General features: G+C 48.8%; 1 protein-coding gene across 1 annotated transcript; it reads right to left on the bottom strand.

The window, feature by feature from the left end:
• Window positions 1-153: 153 nt before the first annotated feature.
• Window positions 154-20,945, bottom strand: COPG1 (COPI coat complex subunit gamma 1). Its single transcript, XM_030043688.2, has 24 exons — window positions 20,764-20,945; window positions 17,103-17,155; window positions 16,216-16,296; window positions 16,046-16,117; window positions 15,136-15,215; window positions 14,190-14,265; window positions 13,941-14,033; window positions 13,518-13,604; window positions 13,220-13,377; window positions 12,495-12,628; window positions 11,667-11,734; window positions 10,728-10,916; window positions 10,180-10,275; window positions 8,550-8,793; window positions 8,095-8,170; window positions 7,646-7,749; window positions 7,413-7,538; window positions 6,910-6,978; window positions 6,399-6,541; window positions 4,851-5,022; window positions 3,778-3,875; window positions 2,102-2,240; window positions 1,050-1,148; window positions 154-440 (listed from the first exon to the last, which is right to left on the bottom strand). Exons 1-24 carry the CDS (start codon window positions 20,798-20,800, stop codon window positions 310-312), a joined length of 2,625 nt encoding a protein of 874 aa, XP_029899548.1. The 5' UTR covers window positions 20,801-20,945; the 3' UTR covers window positions 154-309.
• Between the last annotated feature and the right edge of the window lie 987 nt (window positions 20,946-21,932).

Genomic DNA, 21,932 nt, shown 5'->3' with positions numbered 1-21,932 from the left:
TGGTTTTATTGGAGCCACATAGAAAAAGCGAGGGAGCGGCTGCCGGGGCCTGGCGTCGCCTCTCCGCCACAGGTGCCACCGCGACAGAAACGGGCCACCCGCCACGAACCCCCCCCCCCAGTGCAGGGACAAAGCGCTTCGTATAATCGGACCTTAAAAACATCGTTATTTTATAGACAGAGCCCCAAGTACAGCTGGACTGCAGAGAACACAAAAGCTGCTGTAGTGAACGTGATCCCTATTCTGCTGCCAGAGAAAGAAGCGTTGCCCGCGGGGGCTCGGTGTCAGGACAGTCCTGGAAACGGCCGTTTATCCCACAGACGCCATGATCACATCCACAGGGAGCTCCTCTCCGCTGCGGGCGGTGACCTGCATCGTCACGGTGTCGGTCAGGACGAGACGAGAGCGTACCAGGAGGTCATGGCCACCCCGGAACACACCTGGAAGGGAGAGCGGGAGGAAGGAGTCAGTGCTCCCCTGCAAGCCTAAAAATGAACACTACTGCTTGGCAAGGGCAGGTTTCCCACAGGTACTCTGGCAAATCCCCAGCGCTGGGCCAGGAGAGACCCTCGAGCAGCACACTTCTCATTCATTGTAACGTACCTGGGACTCCTGCTACTGTAAAACTCATGAAAGCAAAGTGTAAGATAAACTCCAGCTGAGAAGAGATCCAGGCACTCCTTCAGCGACTACCAGTCACTCGCCAGAGTGACAGAGCTCCAGTACACATCCATTTTGCCAGCAAGGGTGCTGTCTTTTCCCCCACAGGCTCACTCCAAACCAGGATGCCGCAGATCAAGAAGACAGCAAATTCCACCCAGCTGAGCCCGGGGCTGATCCCAACATCCCCCCGCCACAGCACCCTTCCTGATCCCAACACCAGCTGCTCTACGCTTGCAGAGACAGAAACCATGGCAGGCACAAGCCTCCAAATCCTACCCAGAGCGCAGTCGGCTCCATCAGAAATTCCTGCCGAGTTTTCAACAGGCATCTCTGTGCGACCTCCCAAAGAACTGCTCCTCAGGCAGAGACCTCAGCCCACAGCTTACCTGCCAGGTACAGTGTGTGAGAGTTCTTGTTATCTGGCACTTTATCTGATCGCTCACAGGGCTGCATCCCCAGGAACTTCACGATATTACTAACTGCCTCTGTTAAGAAAAAATAAATAAAACAGGCTCCATGTCACAGGTATTGTAACAGGGACACACAAAGAACATCTACAGGTGACTCAAGCCCTCCCTGCATGTTAGGGTTCCTGTTCCTTGTCCCGAGGGACACGTAGCATTGGCCAGTATCGTGGTTTTGGAGGCTACCAGGGAGGCAAAGGCAACGCACAAAAACCCCACTGCTACACAGCAGTTCTGTTATCTGATGCAGCAAAGGTGCAACAGAAAGAGGAGGGTGAATGAGTCAGACAACGGAAGTAGGAGAGTGCAGCTTGCTGCACACTTACTGCACAGCCCTGACAGCCTGCTTGCTTCTCTGGGGACAGATGCAGAGGGAAGGAGACATGTTGCAGGAGACACAGGTCTTCAGGAAGAATTTGAAAAGGCTTCAGGGAGGGTATTTGAAATCCCAAGGGACTGTACAAAGAAGCACAGAGATGGCTATAGGACAAGGACACCCTTCTAAGCCATCAAAAGGACCAAGTTCTTACAGGCCTCTCAGGAAAAAATAAAAGGAATCTTTAATACATGATGCAAGAGAAGAGGGCTTACACCACAAGCCTGCCCACCAACCTCATGTCTTCTGCTCTTTGCACCTTTTCTTACTGGTCTCAAGAAGGAAGTGGGAGCTCACAGCTGAACTATGGTCTTGGGAGAGTAGAGTGCGAGAGCAAAGCAAGATGTTCTCCTGCCTCCCACAATCCATCCTGGTCTCCACAGGGTCCAGAATACTAATTTGGTTTTTTGAAACCTGAATGAACTTGTTATCACAGTAACTGTAGCTCCCCATTTAACACCTGCAGTGAAATAGCTTGTGAAGGGTTTTGCCCCATTAGCCTGTCTGTGAGAGATCTAAAGTGAGCCAGACTGTGCCTCTGGACTCTGCCTGCTGGAGGGAATGTTAAGAGCTCTGCTGGGCTCAGACACCCCCTTACCTTCAAGGGTTTTAATAGCAGATAAAGTAAAGGTCTCTTCCTTTTCATACTCGTCACCCACTTCATCCCAGGCTGCTCCGAAGTTTGGCTTCAGAACTCGCTGGATGTGATCAGCCACTGTCACCTCCAGGTCTTCAAGCTGGTGGTAGAAGAGGTTTAAGTGAAACATGGTTGTTCTTAACCCTGCTCTCTCCAGAGTGAACTTTAGACTGGATTCCCTAAGCTCAGGTGAATGTAGGAGACAGCCTCCACTTCCACTCATGGATACGTCAGAGCAAGCCCTGCCCCTTCTGGTTTGCTTGAGCAAACACTGCTTGGTTGAGCCACTGCTAGGCATGACCAGTGGCTTTCCCAGGCCATTTCCAGGGTTTACAAAGCAGGTTCCCATTCTGAGCAGAGCCCTTGGCCTGACCGAGATCAAAGCACTGGACAAACGTCCAAAACAGAGGAAAAAACAAAAGCTAAGAAATAGCTGCTTGTGCTCACACATATGCAGCATTTGCTTCCCTGGAATGCACATAAGCTTGTATTTTGCCTTTCTGGCTTATTGTTTTGTAGGCTGGTGAAGTACAGTGAGATACTGCCAGACACTTGCTATCACCTAATGCTGCATGCCGGGTTAGCTGAACTGCTGCTGTGATTACATCTGTGCAAGGGAGAATGGGGCTTGTCCCTCCAGAGCATGTATCGAAGGGCAGTCAGTGCCAGAGCTGGCCAGACACCAGCCTGCATTCATTTTAGCAATCGCTGCAGGAAAGAACCTCCTCCTGATTCTGGCTGAAACACATGGAAGAGCTGGTTTAAATATCACTCAAATGCTGCAGTGACTGCTGGGAAGCAGAGAGAGGGGTTAACCTCACACGTTCCGTTGGGGAAAAACCCTCCCCACTCCTGGGAGGACTCTGTGTCCTCAGTGACTCACTGCACAGCAGTGCCTCTAATCAGATTCACAGCAGTGACAGGCAACGCATAGAAAACAGCCTCTGGAGCTAACAGGGCAAGCTGAGGTTGTGTCACAACATCCCTTCCTCTCCAGAGGGTAAGCACCACTCTGTGAGCCAGTCTCAGTTTCTGACCAAGCATAAGTTCAGCTTCTTCCTTTGTGGTTCAGCTTCTTCCTTGTGCCTGCCTGGAAACGGCAAAGCCTGGAAGAGAGGTGCTTCTGCAGCATCAGTGCTTTCATCAGTCTCGGTGCTGGGGAGGGAAAAGCCCCGCCTTCCCCAGAGGAAGAACAAGGACCACAACCTCCTTGTATCAGGCAAGCCACTAGGCAATTAACTGCGTCACCATGGAGAGCAATTCATGGAGAACAAATGATGACCAGCGGCCCTCTGTCTCCAGAAATCTGACTGTGCAATTGCTGGAGCCTGTAGGACACAGCCAGCCAAACCTGGAAGACACATGACAGCCTCCCAAAACATAGGTATTCTGCACAGTCAGGTGTCTGCCTGGAGAGCAACAGGAGGATACTCCAAACGAGACAAAGAAAGCTCTGCAAACCCACATCTGTATCCTGGGACAGACACCACAGAGACAGCAAGAACCCCCGCTTCATCCAATGCTGCCCACATCAGTGTCAGTGGTCACATCACTACTTGCAGGGATCTGAGTACAGATCACAAAAACCCTCAAAGTGACAGCAGTTTCCCTGATCAGGTACACACCCAGCTCCTTACCACATACTCATCCTCGTAACCCTCGTCGTCTGTCTCACCCGTGTTCGGATCACAGTCTTTGACAGTGAACTTCATCATGCAGCTGAAGGTACAGGCCACTGGAGGCAGGGGAGGCAAAGGCAAAGCTCACATTACCACCAGAACTGCACTCCCCTGTGGCAGAACAGAGCTGGGAGGTTTGGGGCAGCTGGGTTCTCCCCATCACTGTCAGCAGCACAGGCTTAGCCAGTGACCTAGAGAGGGCTCTCCCAACAGTTTCTGTCTCTCAAGGACAAGGTATTTATTTGTAATATTAAGGCTAGCAAACAGTGATAAAGACAGGCTCATGATGGTTGTACAAGACCACAATCCTCAGATCAAGTGCTATTACTGATGAACCTCAAGTTGTGTTGGGAATACTAACTAAACATGTCCCACCAGCGCCTTGTGAAGAGGCAAGATCCTTATCTAGGGAAGGTTCATGCGCCTCTGAAATGAAACCACCTTGCACTGCAGCACGGCAGCTGATTAATACCACTCGGCTGGGAGAGGAAGTGATGACTCATCCCTAAGAAGATAGGCACTGCTGGGTGAACAGCAGCAACACACAGAGGTGAGCAGTCCTAGAACACAAACCAGGGAGACCAAAGCACAGGTTCATGTTCTGCACCGCCACAAACGAGGGCATGTTCAGTTCAGACAGACATCCCTGAAATTCTAGCGGTTTGTTTGAAATACCCCTTTTCTACTCAGAGCATCTGGGCGCTCACAGCACTTTACAAGTACCAGCCTCCCCAACTAAAGGACATGCCAGGGTGCATGGGAGATAAACTCAGCAGAGAGCTGAATGCTCATCTGCCAGCTCTCATAGCCTGACTCAACAATGCTACAGCACAAGGGAACCAGGATAGGAAAAGGGAGGCCTGACAGCCCCCAAACAGCAAAGAGAAGTCATGCTCAGCATCACTCGCGGCTGCACCCACACACAGGCTATAAATATCTGGCTAGGATGCAAGGTAGAATGTGTGGGGGCGAGCAATACGGTACGCTTAATTTGGGGTGCGTCAGGAAAACACAGAGGGCAAACTGTTTACCTGCTGTCGGATCCTCTTCAGATAGTGCCACCAGCGTGTAGCAGGTAGCCGGCTGGTTGTACACCAGGGTTTTGGCAGGTACATAGCCAATGACCTCATACCCCTCTGTTGGCTCCATCTGCACCGTGACATTCTCCAGGATCTGATCGTTCAGGGTGTTCGTGCAGTCAAACTAAACAGGGAAGGGGAAAGCGGCAACAGCTTGAAGTTCCTCGCTATAGATCTAATAGTAGACTCACTTTAGGCAGAGTGAGACCATGGTGTCAACTTGTGAACCCCTAGCTCTTTGTGTTTCAACACTGCACCTCACTATCAGCTAGCTAGTCATAGGGCTCATGCATTCCAGTTTAGTCACAGAGCAACTGTGACTAAAAACTACTCATTTAAATGCTTTAGGGGAGGAACTAAAACCCTGCAGGGGACTCCAGTGCTCCAGCAAGCTTTTGTGTTTTTTTTTTTAACGAAACAACACTTAAAATGAACCAGCACACAACTATCCAATGCCTGCCCTCTGCAACCCAGGCAGGAGCATAAATTCAGCATAAGCAGGGATGTGTCAGCTTCTGCCTGTTCCAGTTCACCAGTTAGTATGGAACTTTTTCTTCTAAATGTACTTTGTCCTTTCTCCCTGGGTGGTAATTCCCAGGTTAACTCTTTGCTGTATGGAAATGTGAGTACTGTGTTGCCTACATCTCCTCACTTGATGCTACAAGGACGCAGTGCCCCACAGCAGATGGGAAGATGATCCTTTGCATGGCTCAAACTAGGGATGGATAGTTTGAACAAGTTTCAGCAAGCTTGATGGTTTCAGCAAGTTTAAACTTGCTGATTAGACTTCGTTCCAGCTGCAGTGACAAGTCACTTAACCTCATAGAATTGCATCTGGTGGATGGACACCAGAAACAAAGATCAACCCCTACGAGGACTGTGTAAGCAGTTCTGAGCTTTTGAGGAAGGAGCTGACCAAGGACAAAACACTGCTGCTCACAAGCTAGCACAAGACTCACTGTGCCTTGAACTCCCCAAGGCCTAGGCAAAGATGCTGGCACGTTAATCCTAACATCTCACATGTAGCAGCAGGGCAGTACAGCCAAGGCCAAGACGTACAGAAAAAAGCACCTGTACTACACAGGCTAAAACAAAACGCAGGGGATGAAAAGCTCTCCCCCAACATGTCCCTTTCTTGGGTACCCTTTTCAGCCTCTCCAACATAGTAAGCTTCACTCTTTTATGCCCAAACCATGCGCTTGGGGACCCTGAGGAAAGGACACGGCTCCCCTTGCCAACTGCTCAGTGAGAATAGCCCCATCTAGTGCTTGTTTGATTTATTTTGACTGTACGTGTAAGCATTGTTCAGCCACACACACACACATGCTCCCCAATTAATTTTTCTGGGACTCTGCTGTCCTGGATGAGAAACTCCTCCTCATTGCAGTGACGTGCTTTGAACACAGATATCCCTGAGCTATTTCTTCCCAATTGAGCTTTTAACCAGTCAGGAGCTTATTTTCCAATCCTGTTTCAGCACCACATGCCATAGCTACCCACCTGGAACACCATGTGGCTGACAAACGTGTGCTTGGTGCAACGAACCACATACTCTGTCTCCAGCTCTGTCAGGGCGACAGGCTCTGGGGAAGACTTGAAGAGCGGGCCCAGTCCCCGAAACTCTGGGATCGCCCCCAGTTGCTCTGAAACAGAGGACAGAAACCATTGTCTTCCCCAACCCACAGGAAGGTGTTAGCAGTTTCAAAGCCCTCGTTTAAGTTGCCAGAAGCTGCTGCAGCAAGGAACTATCCATCAAACAACCATAAACATTCACTAGGGACTTTAAAAATTAAAGGCAGAGTCACCCTTTGCCCGTATCTATTGCAAGATAGAAAGAACAGGACTGCAGGCACCCCCACCCCCCAGGAGTGAACAGTTGACTTAAAGTTGGGAGCCCATGTCACTCTCTGAAAGGAGATGGGAAAAAGCCAGAGGGGCAAAGGCAGGCTCAGCAAAAGGTGTCTGTATTTTTCTCACACACAGGCATAGGAGAGGCCTTGCATCAGTTTACCTTGGAATATTTCTTGCCGTGTTGCTGCCACCTTCTCTGGCTGTTTGACTACAGCAACAGGGGCATTTTCTGCAAAACAAAAAGAAAACAAACAAACAAAACCAAACAAAAGATTTGAAGGTGAAGAGTAAGAAGTAACTAAATCAGAAAACAGATCAATGTCTGGAGAGGGATTTGGCTAAGGAAAGAAAGTGAGCTTGTTTGTTATCTTGCTATGGACTAGACACCCATATTTAACTTCCTAAATACCTTTGGAACTGCAGCAGCTCCTATGAGGATTACCAGCTGTTACTATTATTAGCAGCTGGACTAAACCGAAACACTAATGTGGGAACAACCAGATTTGCTGGCCTTAGTCTTTACAGAAGATATAATCCCACAAAATTCACATAGGATGGAGCTCAGCAATTCCCAGCAAGCCTATTGCAGCCTGTTATCCGAGGGCTGGAGCTGCAAGGGAATTACTAGCAGTTTGGACCAGCATTCAGGGAACTGTTCCTCACCTGCTCTTTGCTCAATGACAGGAGCTGTTGCCAAAGGAACAGATTTCAAGTCAAAGGGTTTCTCAGAGGGCTCCAGGGTGTACTGATGCAGAGCTCTCTCCAGGCCAGGGATGGACACTGTCAAACCTGGGGACAGAAGGGACAGGCCACTGAAACCACAAATAATGCCAGCTCTTTGTCACTTGTTAAACAGGAAAGAGGTGCAGACTTGTTTTGAGGATTTCCTGCATTACCATTCAGGATGTAGCCAGCATTGAGGGATTTCTGCTTCTGCTCCAGAACATTCAGGTAGAAGGTGGCTCTGTCTCTCACTTCATTGTCATCATCCATCACACACCTGAGAGGAAAGTGGAAAACTTTCTTCAGTGCAAGGCAGCAGAGTCCCCACAAATGAATCCAGGTGACTAAGCCACCTTACAGGGCCAGAAAGAACATGCCATAGGAGACAACCAGCAATCTACTAATAATTGTTTTGGAAAAGCAATCATCTGCCACACTTGGCTTCTGTCCACTTTGTGGTGCTGAATGCAGTGATGATCCCATCACAGGATCCCAGGTACCCACTGCACCTTCTCAGATCCACAGCTAGAAGAGACTAGACATGAATGGGGATGCTAACAAGCTCTCGAGGAAACACCATTTTCCACCCAGGATATACAAGGAACTCTGAGGTATAACTCACCTTTTCAGTAACACCAAGATACTGGGTAACATCTCCTCATTCTGGGCTCCAAACTTGGCCAGGGCACTTACAGCACCTGTAGCACAAGTCATAAAAACAAAATTAGAAAGCAAAGAAATCAGCTGAGGTTTCCTCCATTTCCTGGCCTTAATCAAATGCCATGTCAGAGAAGCTAGCACTAGTATAAAGCATTACTGTGACTAGAAAGAGACAGAGGTATTACAGCAAAGTGCCTGCAAACCTCCTCTGTCTAGTTTCAGAGTCACTGTATCTCCGTCCCCATTTCTCACCTGCAGGCCACCTCTTCCATCAATACTACTGCAGGATCTTTGCTGTGTAAAAAGATCTGCTCAGGACTAGAGCAAATCACAATCCTCAAAAGCAGAGGTGTTCATACACTATATTTCCTTGAAGATCTGCCATAGGGCAGGCAGCTTTCCAGGTCTGTGTCTTACCTGCCCGGACTTCTTCATGCTCCAGGACAACCCTGTTGTAGATGAAGCGAATGTATTTGGAGGGATTGTTGGTTTTGGGCCCTTCCTGCCCCAAGAGGTGGAGGATACGAGTGGCCAGCACAGTGAACTCACAGTCCTCAATGAATTCACAGAGGTGAGACAGGCCTGTCTCTTTGCTCTCTGAGTTCTCCTCAATGATGCTGATGATGCAGTCCACGATGGCTCGCTTGTATTCAAAGCCGCCCTAAGGAGCAAAAGGAAACTGCTCAGCTGGAAATCTCAAAGTATTTTGGAGACTCTGAACTAGCCAGACAGGAAAGAATTTCCTTCGAAAAGGTCACTCACACTCAGTGCTTTTTAATCTGTGTTTGAAAGGAGAAGAGCAGTAATGCTGCCCCCGCTTTTGACCCTCTTTACACCCAAAGGACCAGCTAATATTCAAACTCTCTTGCCAGCTCCCTTCAGAATGGCTGCAGTGAAGAAAAAAACAAGTCCTAAAGAGGGTAAAAGAATCCATCTGCCTGAAGGGTTTACATCTCCTTCAAAATCCTCTGCTGCTAGAATTAGTGCATAAAAACAGCCATATGGGAGGAGAAAAAACCCAACCCTCTCCCCTTTAGCACCAGACATCTGAGGATGAATCACAAGAGAAATATATTAAGGATTGTATCTGCAACAGCAGGACCCAGCAAGTAGCCCCATTAGTGTGGAAGACAGGCAATCAATACCTCCCCAGGCACACCCCATAACCTGACATGCCATTAATGCTTGGTTATCTTCAGACATTATTTACTAGTGTCCTCAATACACACCAGGGGATTAAACTGCACACTATCCTCTGCCAATTACATGCACAGTGCTGGGCATTTGGGGGATCCTTCTGGAGCTACTTTGGATTAAAAAAAAGCTTTAAAACAGAATGGTTTGAACTATAAAACTACATTCAAAATGATACCATCCACCCACAGAAAACCTGGGAAAGGAGAATGGTCCATTTTTCACAGGAGCAAAATGAGATGCTCTGGTTTGTTCCCAAACGAGAGGCTGTAATTGGCAGAAAGTGATGTCAGAGCAAGCAGTGGTGCCAGCTGTGTTGCAGGCATGTTAGCTCATTTAGAAATGGCCTCAGCAAACCTCTGTAAAGCTGTCTTTCTGCAATTTATGTCTGACTGAATGCAGAGAATGGTTATAGGTACTCGTGATCCCTTCACCGCCACAGCACAGGGAACAGAACAAAAGTGGTCCCGTGTCATCAATAAATAGGTTGTTATCGAATCTGTGTACAAGACAAAACTTCTTGGAATTTGCTGTCAAAGTATAAAAGAAAGCTGGTTCAAATGTGAAACACATGGACTGCCAACAGATCTGCTGTTGTCTGCATTTGCTTTGAGAGTTAATAAACTCCCAGAAAAATCAAAGAATGAAAACCACATTAAAAATATGCCTGGCAGTATGCATATAACTATTGTGCACAGCTGGCCATTTCTGCCAGTTAGACTGCAAGCATTTTAGAGAGACACTTACTGCACAGCATTATCAGTAAAAGCTTGACTCTCACAGGGGCCACTGTGCAGTCCTGCAGTTCATACATACAAACAAGGAACACAAAGTAGTTGTCCTGCAAACTTACCTCTTCCCGAAGCATAGTGAAGAGAAAGTTCATGAGGACAGCATGTTTGCGAGGGTACTTCTGACACAGTGCATTGATAGCCTGCACCACTACAACCTGGAGGAAAAGAGGGACAAGTAAAAAAAGGATTCTGTCTCACCAGGCAGGAAAAAAAAGTTGAATTGTGTCAATTTTGTGCTGGTCCCTAGCCTGGAAACTACTGTTTTGCCTTTACTTAGCCAACGCATGCAGTTCCAGGAGGTTCAATCCTAGGAATTGGAGGAGATTGATCTTCATGCACTGGCCAGCCCCTAGCAAAAGCCCACACCCTTTGGAAAGAAGAAAAAGAGATTTAATTCTCAAAGGGCATCTTCCTAGAAGAGAGCATGTGACTTTGGAGCTGGGTGTTGTACAACTGAGGCATGGCTTAGGCTGATAGCCTCAGATTTTTTCTCTTCCCTGCAAATACTCTGCAGCTCAGCTCCTGGAAGGAGCTCCATGCAGGTTTCAGTGTGCACACAGGGGTTCCTACAGGAACCTGCATGTCCCTCCTCCTCCCACTTCCTTACTTTGAACTCATCTGAGATTTCTGACATGAAAGAGGAGATCTGCTTCATGAGCCGGTCAATGCTGCTCTCACTGCCAGTTTTCAGCAGTGTGGTGATGGCCAGGGTGGCTATGCTGCGGTTGGAGTCCGTCACAAGGTTCTCCAGGTCTAGATTACAGGCAGTCACAGCAGATGGGTGCTTCATGGCCACCTAGAGCAGAGAAGGAAGAGTGGAAATCACTCAGATGCAAAAGGCTCAGTTGGCAAAACCCACCAAGTCTCTATAAGCTCTCACTCCTTCCTGTAAAAATAAATGCTACGGACTGTACATGAGGGTCATCTCAGACAAACAACTAAGCTGAGGTTAAAGTAACAAGCTCTTCCTGCAGAATTGCATCTCTTGCTGGAAGAGAAGCAGTAGTAACAAACAATCTTTCACTATTTTTAACTCTCTCATTCTCCTCTATATATTAAGAAAAGAAAGCTATGAACTCCCAACAAAAATTCAGTGAGCCTAGCTGTGCAGAACAGCTTTGTGGGTGAAAGCACAGCAGTTACTAGATGTTGCCATTCTGCCTTTTTCTTTTTTAGAGTTTACAAGGTCAAGGAAAAAGCTGGAGCAAAGATTGCCACGGAGCAGGCAAGAAGCAGCATCAATGTTTGATCCCTGTTTTACAAGGAGCTCCTTCACCACAGAAAGCTCAGAAGGGAAAGCAGTAACACGTAAGACCAGTGACAGTCTTTATAGAGACCTGTGAAAATGATTGCTTTCCCCACCCACTTCTGTAAAGTGTTCTTTGAGGTTTTATTCCACTCAGAAAGCAATGAAATGTAAGGCTGTAGCCCAGGGTAGAGGTTATTCACACAAAATCATCACACAATCTGGCCCCTTTTCTCTTCTGAAGTCTGCACCTCCCTCCACATGAGAAACTATTACAGCTCCCAAGAGACTGGCTCCTACCTTGTTGAGGGTACGGACGGCTGCATATCTCAGTGCTGCTTTCGGGGAGCTGCAGAACAACTGCAAAACTGCAAGGTGGGAAAATCAACAAAGGCAGATGTTTAGGCAATCTGTTATTGAGAAGTGTTTCACACCTAAAGCAAGACCTTCAATGAAGAGACAGCTGCAAGCACAAGATAACTATAAGCATGCTTAAGAAGCAACCGTGACTTTACCAGCTTCCTCCCTCCCTCCCGACCCCTTTGCCAAACATCCCTGTTAACAACTAGCTCTTACCCACCTCCCCCTTTTTCCACGGTGCTATCCTTCGCTCCTCTTGAAAGCCAATTTCATCACCTTGTCATCTTTCCTATTAAGTCAATTTGAACCGCTGTTCTCCATTTCTATGCAAACCCCGTTCCTTTCCAAGGGCTGGCCCACGAAGGGCACCCTCCCTGTGCAGAGAGGTGGCACACAGCCTCCCTACCTGCCAACAGTCCCAGCTCAGGGGAACCTTTGGATTGGACTGAGCTGGGAAGGCAGGAGCCCAACACCTTGGCTTCTTGTACAGTTACACTCAGTCTAAAGCAGGGAGATTTATCCCTTAGAATTCAGCCCTGTTTCACAGAAAAAGAAAGATCCCTCCAGTAACCCACACTTGAACACACCAGGCAAATACCTTTACAGGAGCAAAGCTATTCACACACACCACAGGCTCTCAGCAGCAGCATAAAGCAACAAAGGGTACGGCAGCATTACAAACAAGGTCCTTGTTTCTTGGGGTAATCAGCAGGTGTCACCACTGCAGGCCCATAATCCCCTCGTCATTCCCATGAGCGCCACATTTACCTGAGACAGCCGGAGCCAGCTCTTTGGCAGTGCAGTTAGGCAGGTTAACGATGGCAGATGCAGCTTCGTAGACCACCATCTCATGCTTGTTTCTTAGGCAGCTCTCAATGAAATCGAACAGGGGGCTATCACGGCTAAAGGGCAAAAACCCCACAAGAATGAATTAAAACAAAGGTGCTAACAGAAATGAAGAATCCGGCAGCAGAAATGGGCAGGTCTCATAGCCTGTGGAAAGGTATAAGCAGCCACAAATCCACTGTCCCCAGCTTTTGCAGTGGTCATTATACTGTACTTCCAGCTTGGGCTGGAAGTCAGGCTGCCTTCTGAGAAGACACACTCTGCCTTACAGGCTGAAGGGAATCTCCCTCAGCCCTCACACACCAAGAGTTGACTGTCCACACCAAAATCTTATCCACCAGGAAGCCACAATGCATGCATGGTAGCCAAATAATTACAGAAGACAGAGAAAAATGAAGTAGAATATCTCAATAACATAGAATATCTCAAACACACAGACAAGACTCACAGAAGCCATCTCATAACAACCATGAAAGCATCCTGTATTTTCTCTGATGCCTTTTACCCAACAATAAGAGGGTAGAAGCTGCACACTGCTCTTCAAAGACAGAAATAATTGCCCTCACAAGATAGCAAGCAAGCCTGCAAGAAGAGGTGGAAGCAGGACCTGAGAAAATTCTTCCAACAGGGCAAAGGAGCCCTCTCACCTGCCAGCCTCTTCCTCCAGCAGCTTGCTGGCTACTCGAATCATCATGCAGTAGGCAAATGGTGACTTGAGGCCATGGCGTGTGAACTTGCTGAGCATCTTGTTGACTGCCAGGCGGTCATTCTTCCGCACATGGTAGAGCAAGCCCAGAGCATGATACTGTGCAGGGAAAGAAATTGTCACAAACCCACCGTGTGTTCTTTCCACCTGTTGCCCAGAGGTGCCTGGCTGAGCTCTAGCAGTTTGCTCCACTCCCAGCTGCTGCTTGCTATTCCCCGTGTTGGCAGCGGGTTTCCTACCTGCACCATGATATTGTCACTGGAAGCTGCCTCCTGAGCCTCATTCACCCAGCGTTTTACCACATCATAACTGGTCTTCAACAGGTGCTGGGGAGAGACAAAGCCACAGACAACCCGTGAGAGAAGGATGGAGGAAGCTTTGAGAATCACAGGTCATATTAAGAAGCAACAAGCCTTCCCCATGAGGGTGCTGGTGACAGCAACTTATAGAATAGCAAGGGATCAGCACGCAGAGACCTGGTCATGATGGCTGCAGCCTCAAGAGGTCGATGATCTCCCACAAAGTCAGCACCAGCCCCTCAGTTCACAAAGAGGGGAACAGCAACAATGAAAGCCTGAAACTCCCAAGATGTCCAGTCCCACCACAGATGACTGCTTCCCAGCTTGACTGTCCCTCAGGCCCACCCTGCAGGGAGTACATACCAAGGAGGACACCAGAGCAGAGCTGGATACACTTGGCACTTTGTCAACAATTGCCTGCTTCATGTAGCGCTCGATGGCCTGCAACATGGTACTCTGCAGGGAGAGTGAAACAACAGCTGATATGCAACAGCCGTTAGGATTGTGAAAGGGGAGATGCAAAGGCATGAAAAGCAGAGTGGAAGATGGGATGGGGTGAAGTAGGGAAAGGTGAAGGGCCTAGGGCTGCCCCAAGGGAAAAGCAGCACTTACATCAGTGATTTGACAGAGCGCTCTCACAGCAGGGCCTCGGTAATTGTCATCCTTCCCAGTCATGTCTTTGGTTAAGCTGGTTGAAAACAGGAAGCTCTCAATACTGCACTCCTGAGCCAGCAGCTCTCAGGTGCACGCACACTGCACACAGAGCAGCAGGCAGCCAGCACCACAGCGGAATGCCAAGCAGGCAGCTGCAGGTCTCAGGCAAGTCCCACCGGGGCGGGAATGCAGGAGAAAAAGATCAGTACTCAGGTTCCAAACCCATCAGCAGGCTGTATGGGCTCCTGATCACCAAGCAAGGAGGGAACACACACACATAGCCCTGAGGCATTTGCCTTCCTTACTGAACGCTCACTTACTGGTCAGTGCGAGACCGGGGACAGGTTCTCACCACATTGCAGCACTTGGGACTGGCTTCTGTCCACTGCATGGCCTCGGCCCTCAGCAGACCCTATACCCTCAGGCTCCTGTGTCCCCGTATGGCACCAGCCATTCAGTGGGATGATCAGCAATTCAGGAATGACTCAGAGGGAATTTTGTTCCCCAGTGAAGTCGCATCCTGTGCGGCTACAGAAGCAGTAAATCCTTTCTACCTGCTGAAAGCCCTGGGATTTATGCCAGAAATCTTCAAAAAGCTTCAAGGCATTCAGACAGGAAATGTTAATGAAACAGCCTTTTGCAAAAGGGGAAAAAACAGCAGTGCTGCCATATCATGTAACCAAAAGGGACAGTCCAAATACCCATGGGCAGGGGTTATGGGGACACAGCACATTTCACATGCATCACTAGGAGTTCAGTGTCTGTATTTTAATGGCCTATTTCAAAGGAAAAATTTTTCCTCACCAAGGACATTCCCTATCCTCACCCTGCTTAGGGACTACAGTTATCTCTAAGAGGTTGGACAGGCATTACTGGAGGACACGTGAATATAACAGTAACTGACCTGCTAGTAACAATGATTACATCTTCTGCAATAGAAGACATCTCTTTGATAGTCAGGTAACACATCCTGCGAAGAGTTGGCTGACGAGGAAAGAGGGAAGACAGACATTAGCTGAGAGGATCCCAGACAGGAAGGGATCTCAGTTTTCCCTGCTCCCATGATTTTATTGTGACGATCAAGAACATGATACCTTCAGAGAGTGCCAGTGCCTGAGTATAAAAGACGTACAAACCCCATACTGATTAACAAAACACTTCTTCCTCTTCTAAATCCCTCAACCTTAGCGTGAAGCCACAGAGATACCAGATTTAGCTGGATCTATAGTTTCACCTTTCACTTGTCATCCACATGAACAAGGAGAAAAGCTTGAAATCATTAGCTGAAGGCAGCCTGTTACATCAAAAGCAAGAAAGCAAGAAATTTATTTTCCTGAGTCTGGGGATTTCTACACTGGTCTGTTGATTTTAATGCCTTGCGGTTTGGGGAACAACTAGCAATGGTACTATTGCTGTGGGTAGGTACTAATTCCTGGGCTTCTCCAGGACACACAGTCATTGACTCTCAGCAGGAAGCAGGATCTTTTAATACTGGGCACAAAGCATAGTGTATTCTAGCTGATTATATGCTTGATCTGTGCCTAGCACAATCTCAAGAGTTAAGCAGCAATTCAGAGGGAGGAATCTCTGTCTCAAGAACAGAGAATGCTTCAGTTAAGCTGCTACAAGGTCTGGGAAGGGCTAGGAAGCTGATCTCTCTGAACTTTCATCCTACTCTTCCCACTCATATCGGGTAGCTCCAGATAAGATGGAAAAGCTGATTGTATAAATGTGCACATCTCAAGGCTGAAAAAGACACTGTTGACAACATGTCCCACCAGATAAATACAGCAGAAAACAAAAAGCAGACTTACATCATTGGACTGAAACAGCTTGGTCATAGCAAAGAAGGATTCAGTAGCTTCCATGACACCAAGGTGCTCCCCCTAGAAGATATTTGGAAAGAAGGAAATCCCAGTTATCACAACCAGCTTTGGGCCTGCTGCAGGTGTCTCTGTATAGGTGTAAATTTTCTCTCTCTTACCTGGTTTATGAGATACAGGATCTTGGTGAGGATATGAGCACATTTTCGTGGGTTTATGGGGGTCTCATTAAACACTCGTGCCTGGAAACAGAGCACAGACAAGGATGCTGACACCAACACCTCCTTGAAAACACTTTCCTGTCTGGTCTTGGCCACTGATACAAACAACACATTGTAAGTGAGGTATGGCAAGACTCTTAATGACTTTGGATCAGATTTCCCCTCAATTCCTGTTAAACATGAAACCCTTTTAAACAGCTAGTTCTACAGTCTGGGATCGCAAATCCAAGTGCAATTAAGGTTTAAAGGCCAAATCCTCATCACACTTTCACCCACACAAGTCTGGAATTTGTGCTAGCTAAAACACTGCTCTTCTGACAGATGTACGCAAGCTCTGCGAGGCTAACGGGAGCCAACACCATTTACAACGTTGCAAGCAAGCAGATAACGCTGAAACAACAGGGTCTGGTGATCAAGAAGTTTACCTGCTGTTGAATAGAAAGGCATTTTTTCAGGGCAAATTCATAGACTATTCAGTAACCACTCACACCCTACCCATTAACTTTGTCACCTACAAGACATTCGGGCTGTTCAAGACCAATTTCCCAACCTTCCTGTTTTAGGGTGAGCTTTCCCAGATAATTTTATTAATTTTATTTACTATTTACAGTTCATGGTCTTTAATTCTTTACAAAGACCATTTCAACCTTCTCCCTTCCTCTCCAACAATAAAATAAGAACTAACGGGAGTATTGCCCATTTCTTTCAGAGCTAGCAGGACTGTAACAACCACCACTTCCTTGCTGAAGTTCTCCAGTGACCTACTCATGAGAGGGAGAGACTCTATCCAGAAAGGGGTACACAAAGGAGATCATCTAAGGATTTACCTCTTGCAAGACTGCACTCTTCTCCAGGTGCTGGAACGGGTTGGAACCCCCACCTGCAACATAAAGACAGTAAAAGTCTTTCCAGGGATAGTGCTATGGGAAAGTAACTTTCTAACCATGCCCATACTTTAAAAGCAGACTGAGCACTTTGGGGTAATTTTTCACGAACACCAAGCAACCAGAGCTCCCTCTTTTAACTAATATTAATTGGATGTCTTCATAGCAGTTAGGGAAGGCAGAGCAGATAGGACATTCTTCAATTTGTCATCCCCTCCAGAAGTAACTAGCCATGAACCAAGGCAGACTGATTAGCTGTAACTAACTGTGCTCCACAGTTATCCCCAAAGACCTATTTCCACCCCCTGGGCTGGGAGCTTGCTGACAGTTAGAGCATCAATAAGACAGGCCTAGAAACAAAAGCTCAGACAAAAAGAGGTACCGCTTGTGCCATGGTTTAACCCCAGCCGGGAACTAAGTACCACACAGCCACTCACCCACTCCCCGCCCCGCAGTGGGATGGGGGAGAGAATTGAAAAAAAAAAAAAAAAAAGTAAAACTTATGGGTTAAGATAAAGACAGTTTAATAGGACAGAAAAGGAAGGGGGAAAAAAAGAATATACAAAACAAGTGATGCACAATACAATTGCTCAGCCAATCCCTGAGCTGCAGTGTACCCTGGCCAACCTTCCCAGTTTATATAGTGGGCATGACATCATATGGTATGGAACACCCCTTTGGCCAGTTTGGGTCAGCTGTCCTTGCTGTGTCCCATCCCAGCTTCTTGTGCACCCCCAGCCTCTGCTGGCAGGGCAGTATGAGAAGCTGAGAAGTCCTTTACTTAGTATAAACACTGCTTAGCAACAACTAAAACATCAGTGTGTTATCAATATTATCCTCATCCTAAATCCAAAACACAGCACTATACCAGCTACTAGGAAGAAAATTAACTTTATTCCAGCCGAAACCAGGACAGCTTGCCAGACTGGTGAGTCAGGAGTGCTTTATCCTTCCCTTATAAACCAATCAGGAATCCACCAGTAAAGTATTTTTGGCTCTATCACTAATTAACAGAACAAGACAGTGGACTAGACAGTCTGGACACAGAGTAACTGTCATTGCTCCACTTAACAGAATAAATTATATTAAATAATTAAAAACCTCACCAATTAGGGATGAAATAATCAGAGGGAAAAGCACTATCATTCTGCATGGTCTCTATTAGCTCGCCTCCTAAGCATTTGTGAGCTGCAGCTTTTCAAAAGCTGCCAGTTATTGATAAGCAGGTTTTAATTAGTACCTATGTTCAGCCTGGCCCTGGGACAAAATGCAGCCATTTCCAGCACTGTTCCAATGTTTAACAAGCCTGATCCGCTAGAGAGCACAGCTCCTGGGCCCAGCTCCAATCTGACCTGGGCTTGAAGCATCCTATGCTGGTGCCAGGAGCCTTTGCAAGAGTAAGCCTTACACTTAAAGGCAAACACATCTGCACTCTGGCTCCTTCACGGTTCATAAACTGCCCTCGTCTGGCTCAGAAGTTTGCAAATGCAGTAGGTGGCTCAACAAAGCACAGACACTTATGTGGGGTTGAGGAGAAAAGGAAACAAGGGGAATGAACAAAAACAACATTTCTAGTATGAGTATGAACCAGTTCTAGTGTGAGCATGTGAATGTGTTCCAAAAAACCTGTCCAGCAGCACAGTATTTCCCATGGCCCAGCATGTCTACAATCTCTAAATCAGCCATGAACAACAGAGCATCGCCTCTTCATCTTTCATAGCACTGAGGATCTTGAAATATATTGTAAATGAGGTCTTGGTCCTCACAGCACCCTGTGTCAAAGTATTCTTCCATCAGAGAAGGAGAAAGACCCAGGGAAGGCAAAGGCTGTGTGTTCAGAAAGCTCCCAGTATTGGATGACTAACAACAATTTGTACTGATTTGCAGAGAAACAGTCACTGACTGAGCAAGGATCTCAGAACAACTATATGCCCAAAATAACATCTCAAAGTGCATTTCTGAAAGCCAGTGGAAGCAGCTCATGCAAGGCTACCTAAACCATCCATGAAAAGCAAAGACACAGAAGCCAATTAAGCGTACACATTCATCTCAACAAAAAGACTGCCCTGTTAGCCTTTACATGGAAAGAATGGGTATACAAGGCCTGTAAATTCAGGGATGATGCGCTACACCTAATACTGAGAATGACAAGCACTCGGACTATATGTTTTGGACATATACATAATCCGCAGGAGAAAGGCAGGTGCAGTAAATGCTAGGAATCTTCATTCGAGACAGAAGCAAAAGGATGAGAAGTAAATGCAATAGCGAAGAAAAAATGTTGGGAAGCACACAAGCAGCAGTTGCAGAAAGAAGAAAGGAGAGCGCTGTGAGCTCTTGGTATGAACAAAATCAACAAGAGTCAGCACCATAATACAAGGAAGTGCATCTCCTGCCAGCCTTGGCTATAGGTAACACCAATACCTTGAAGCGTGCAGCAGGTGCAAATGAAGAATAGCCCCAAAAATGAAAGCCAAGAGCGATTCCCCTCCAACAGTTGCCTCACTAAATTCTCCACTTATCAAGACGTCACTGGTGGCTTTGGACAAGGGAAACAACGGCAAAGCATTTAATGCACATTAAAATAAAAAGCAAGCACAGTCACACAGAACAATCACTAAGATTTATGCTGAATCAATTAGCTTCAGGACATACTGATTTGTTATGCAGAACAAGCTGCGTAAAAAGCTTCATAGGAAGATGAAAAAGATACCACATGAAGATGAAAAAGGCACAACCATGAAAGTAAACACTGTCACATCTAGCCTTGATTCCACCTGAATTACACAACACATAAAATATCAACCTCTTCCTTACTACTTGTGCCTAAAGTTTTGAAAGGTCAAGCAATCACTTCATGATCCTCAGTGCCCTTAGCCTTTCAAATCCACTGAAACTGGCAGCAATCTTGTTGGAAGAGCAGACCATGTGTGTCAGAAAAAGTGCCAGAAACTACAAATTGGATTCTACCCTGCTTTAGCACCCAGTTTGCAAGCTGGGCAACTGTGAACAGGGCTAATATGCCCAACATTTAGTCTCAGACTCTGCCTCTGGTGATGCAGCAGGTAACCTCGGTGTGCTGTACCAATGCAACTAGTTTAGCCTCTGGTTGCAGCAGTGAGAGGAGGACGGCAGCAGATTGCTCTAGTGCTTCCACAGTGCTTCTCACTGCGCTCTTGTGCACACCAGCCAGCCCCCGCTGCAAAGCTGGTACCGAGTCTCCCCTCACAGCTCCCCCTTACCCACAGGGGAGATCTCCCCTCACAGCTCCCCCTTACCCACAGGGGGGATCTCCCCTCACAGCTCCCCCTTACCCACAGGGGGGATCTCCCCTCACAGCTCCCCCTTACCCACAGGGGAGGATCTCCCCTCACAGCTCCCCCTTACCCACAGGGGGGATCTCCCCTCACAGCTCCCCCTTACCCACAGGGGGGATCTCCCCTCACAGCTCCCCCTTACCCGCGGGAGGGATCTCTCCTCACAGCTCCCCCTTACCCACAGGGGGGATGTCCCCTCACAGCTCCCCCTTACCCACAGGGGGGATCTCCCCTCACAGCTCCCTCTGGCCTCCTCTCACAGCCCGGCTCCCCCCGCCTGCCCTCACCCGACTCCTCGTCTTTCTTGTCGAACTTCTTCAGCATGGTGCTGCCGAGCGTCCCCTCGGTGAGGCCCTTCCCGCCCCGTGGCAGTCCCGGTCCCGGTCCCGGTCCCGATCCCGACCCCGGTCCCGCTCCCGGTCCCGGTGCCACCGCCCGCCCCTTCCTGCTCCCCGCCCCTTCCTGCCAGCCTGTCACTGCCGTCGCCGCCCGTCACATTGCGCAGGCGCGGCCCCACCCTCCCTGACGTGGCTCCCGGCGGCGGCCCGAGCCGCGGGCGGGGCGCCGGGGTGTGGCGCGGAGCGCTGACTGACAGGAGGAGAGGACGGGCACCGGTTGGGAACGGTGCGGTCTGATTGGCGGAGACGCGGGGGCGGGGCTAGAAGGGGGCGGGGTCTGGGGGCCGCGGTGGGTCTGGGGACACTGGGCTTGGGGGGCCACGGTGGGCCTGGGGGACAGTGGGGCTGGGGAGGGAGACGCTGGTACCAGGGGGAACACTGGAGGAGACACAGCATGGAGGGGGGGCACACTGGGACTGGGGGGGGGACACTGGGATCGCTGGGGGGACACTGGGCAGGGGGCCACCCTGGGAGTGGCAGGGGAAGGGCAGAGTGCGGCACCGGGGAGATCGGGGGACACCGGGGCCAGAGGGGGGCTGGAGCAAGGGGGGCACACTGGGACTCGGGGAGGGGAGATGGGACGGTGGGGCAGGACATGGGAAGGGGGAGATCCTGGCAGGGGCTCCGTTCCCTGAGGCGACAAGGGGGGTGGCGGGGGAGAACCCCCTCCTGGGGATGGCAGTTGTCACCTGGACTGCCTGCCTTGGAGCGTCCCCGCTGTGATGCACCGTCTCTGGCAGCTCTTCCCGTGCCCCGTGTCTCCGCTGCCACCAGCACCCCATCGGTACCCTGCACCCACAAACCCCCGGGCCTGGCCCCACAGCACCCACACACTGCAGTGGGGTGTCCCTGGGGTCCAGCGCTACCCGGGCATTGCCTGAGCCCTGGGGCAGGTGGGGAAGGCAAAGAACCCGTTACCCACCCCGGACCTCACCCCAACCCACCCATCTGCTGGCACATCCCTTCACCGGCTACTGAAAAACACCCGTCCCACAGGGTGTGGGGTCTCCCCAATTGCTTCTGCCCCCTTCCCAAAGCCAGCACCTGCTCCAAGGCGA

Source organism: Aquila chrysaetos, chromosome 20 (assembly GCF_900496995.4).
Source record: "Aquila chrysaetos chrysaetos chromosome 20, bAquChr1.4, whole genome shotgun sequence".
Lineage (NCBI taxonomy): Eukaryota > Metazoa > Chordata > Aves > Accipitriformes > Accipitridae > Aquila > Aquila chrysaetos.
Note: the sequence above shows the minus strand (reverse complement) of the source record. Positions and strands in the feature narration are given on the sequence as shown.

Bases quoted from the DNA above. Each gene is read 5' to 3' on its own strand.
- COPG1 (XM_030043688.2), bottom strand. From the start codon at position 20,800: ATGCTGAAGAAGTTCGACAAGAAAGACGAGGAGTCGG. The intron at 13,605-13,940 runs GTATGTACTCCC...GTCTCTCCCCAG, and splicing joins CTGCTCTGGTGTCCTCCTTG to CACCTGTTGAAGACCAGTTA. The intron at 441-1,049 runs GTAAGCTGTGGG...TCTCCCTTCCAG, and splicing joins TCACACACTGTACCTGGCAG to GTGTGTTCCGGGGTGGCCAT.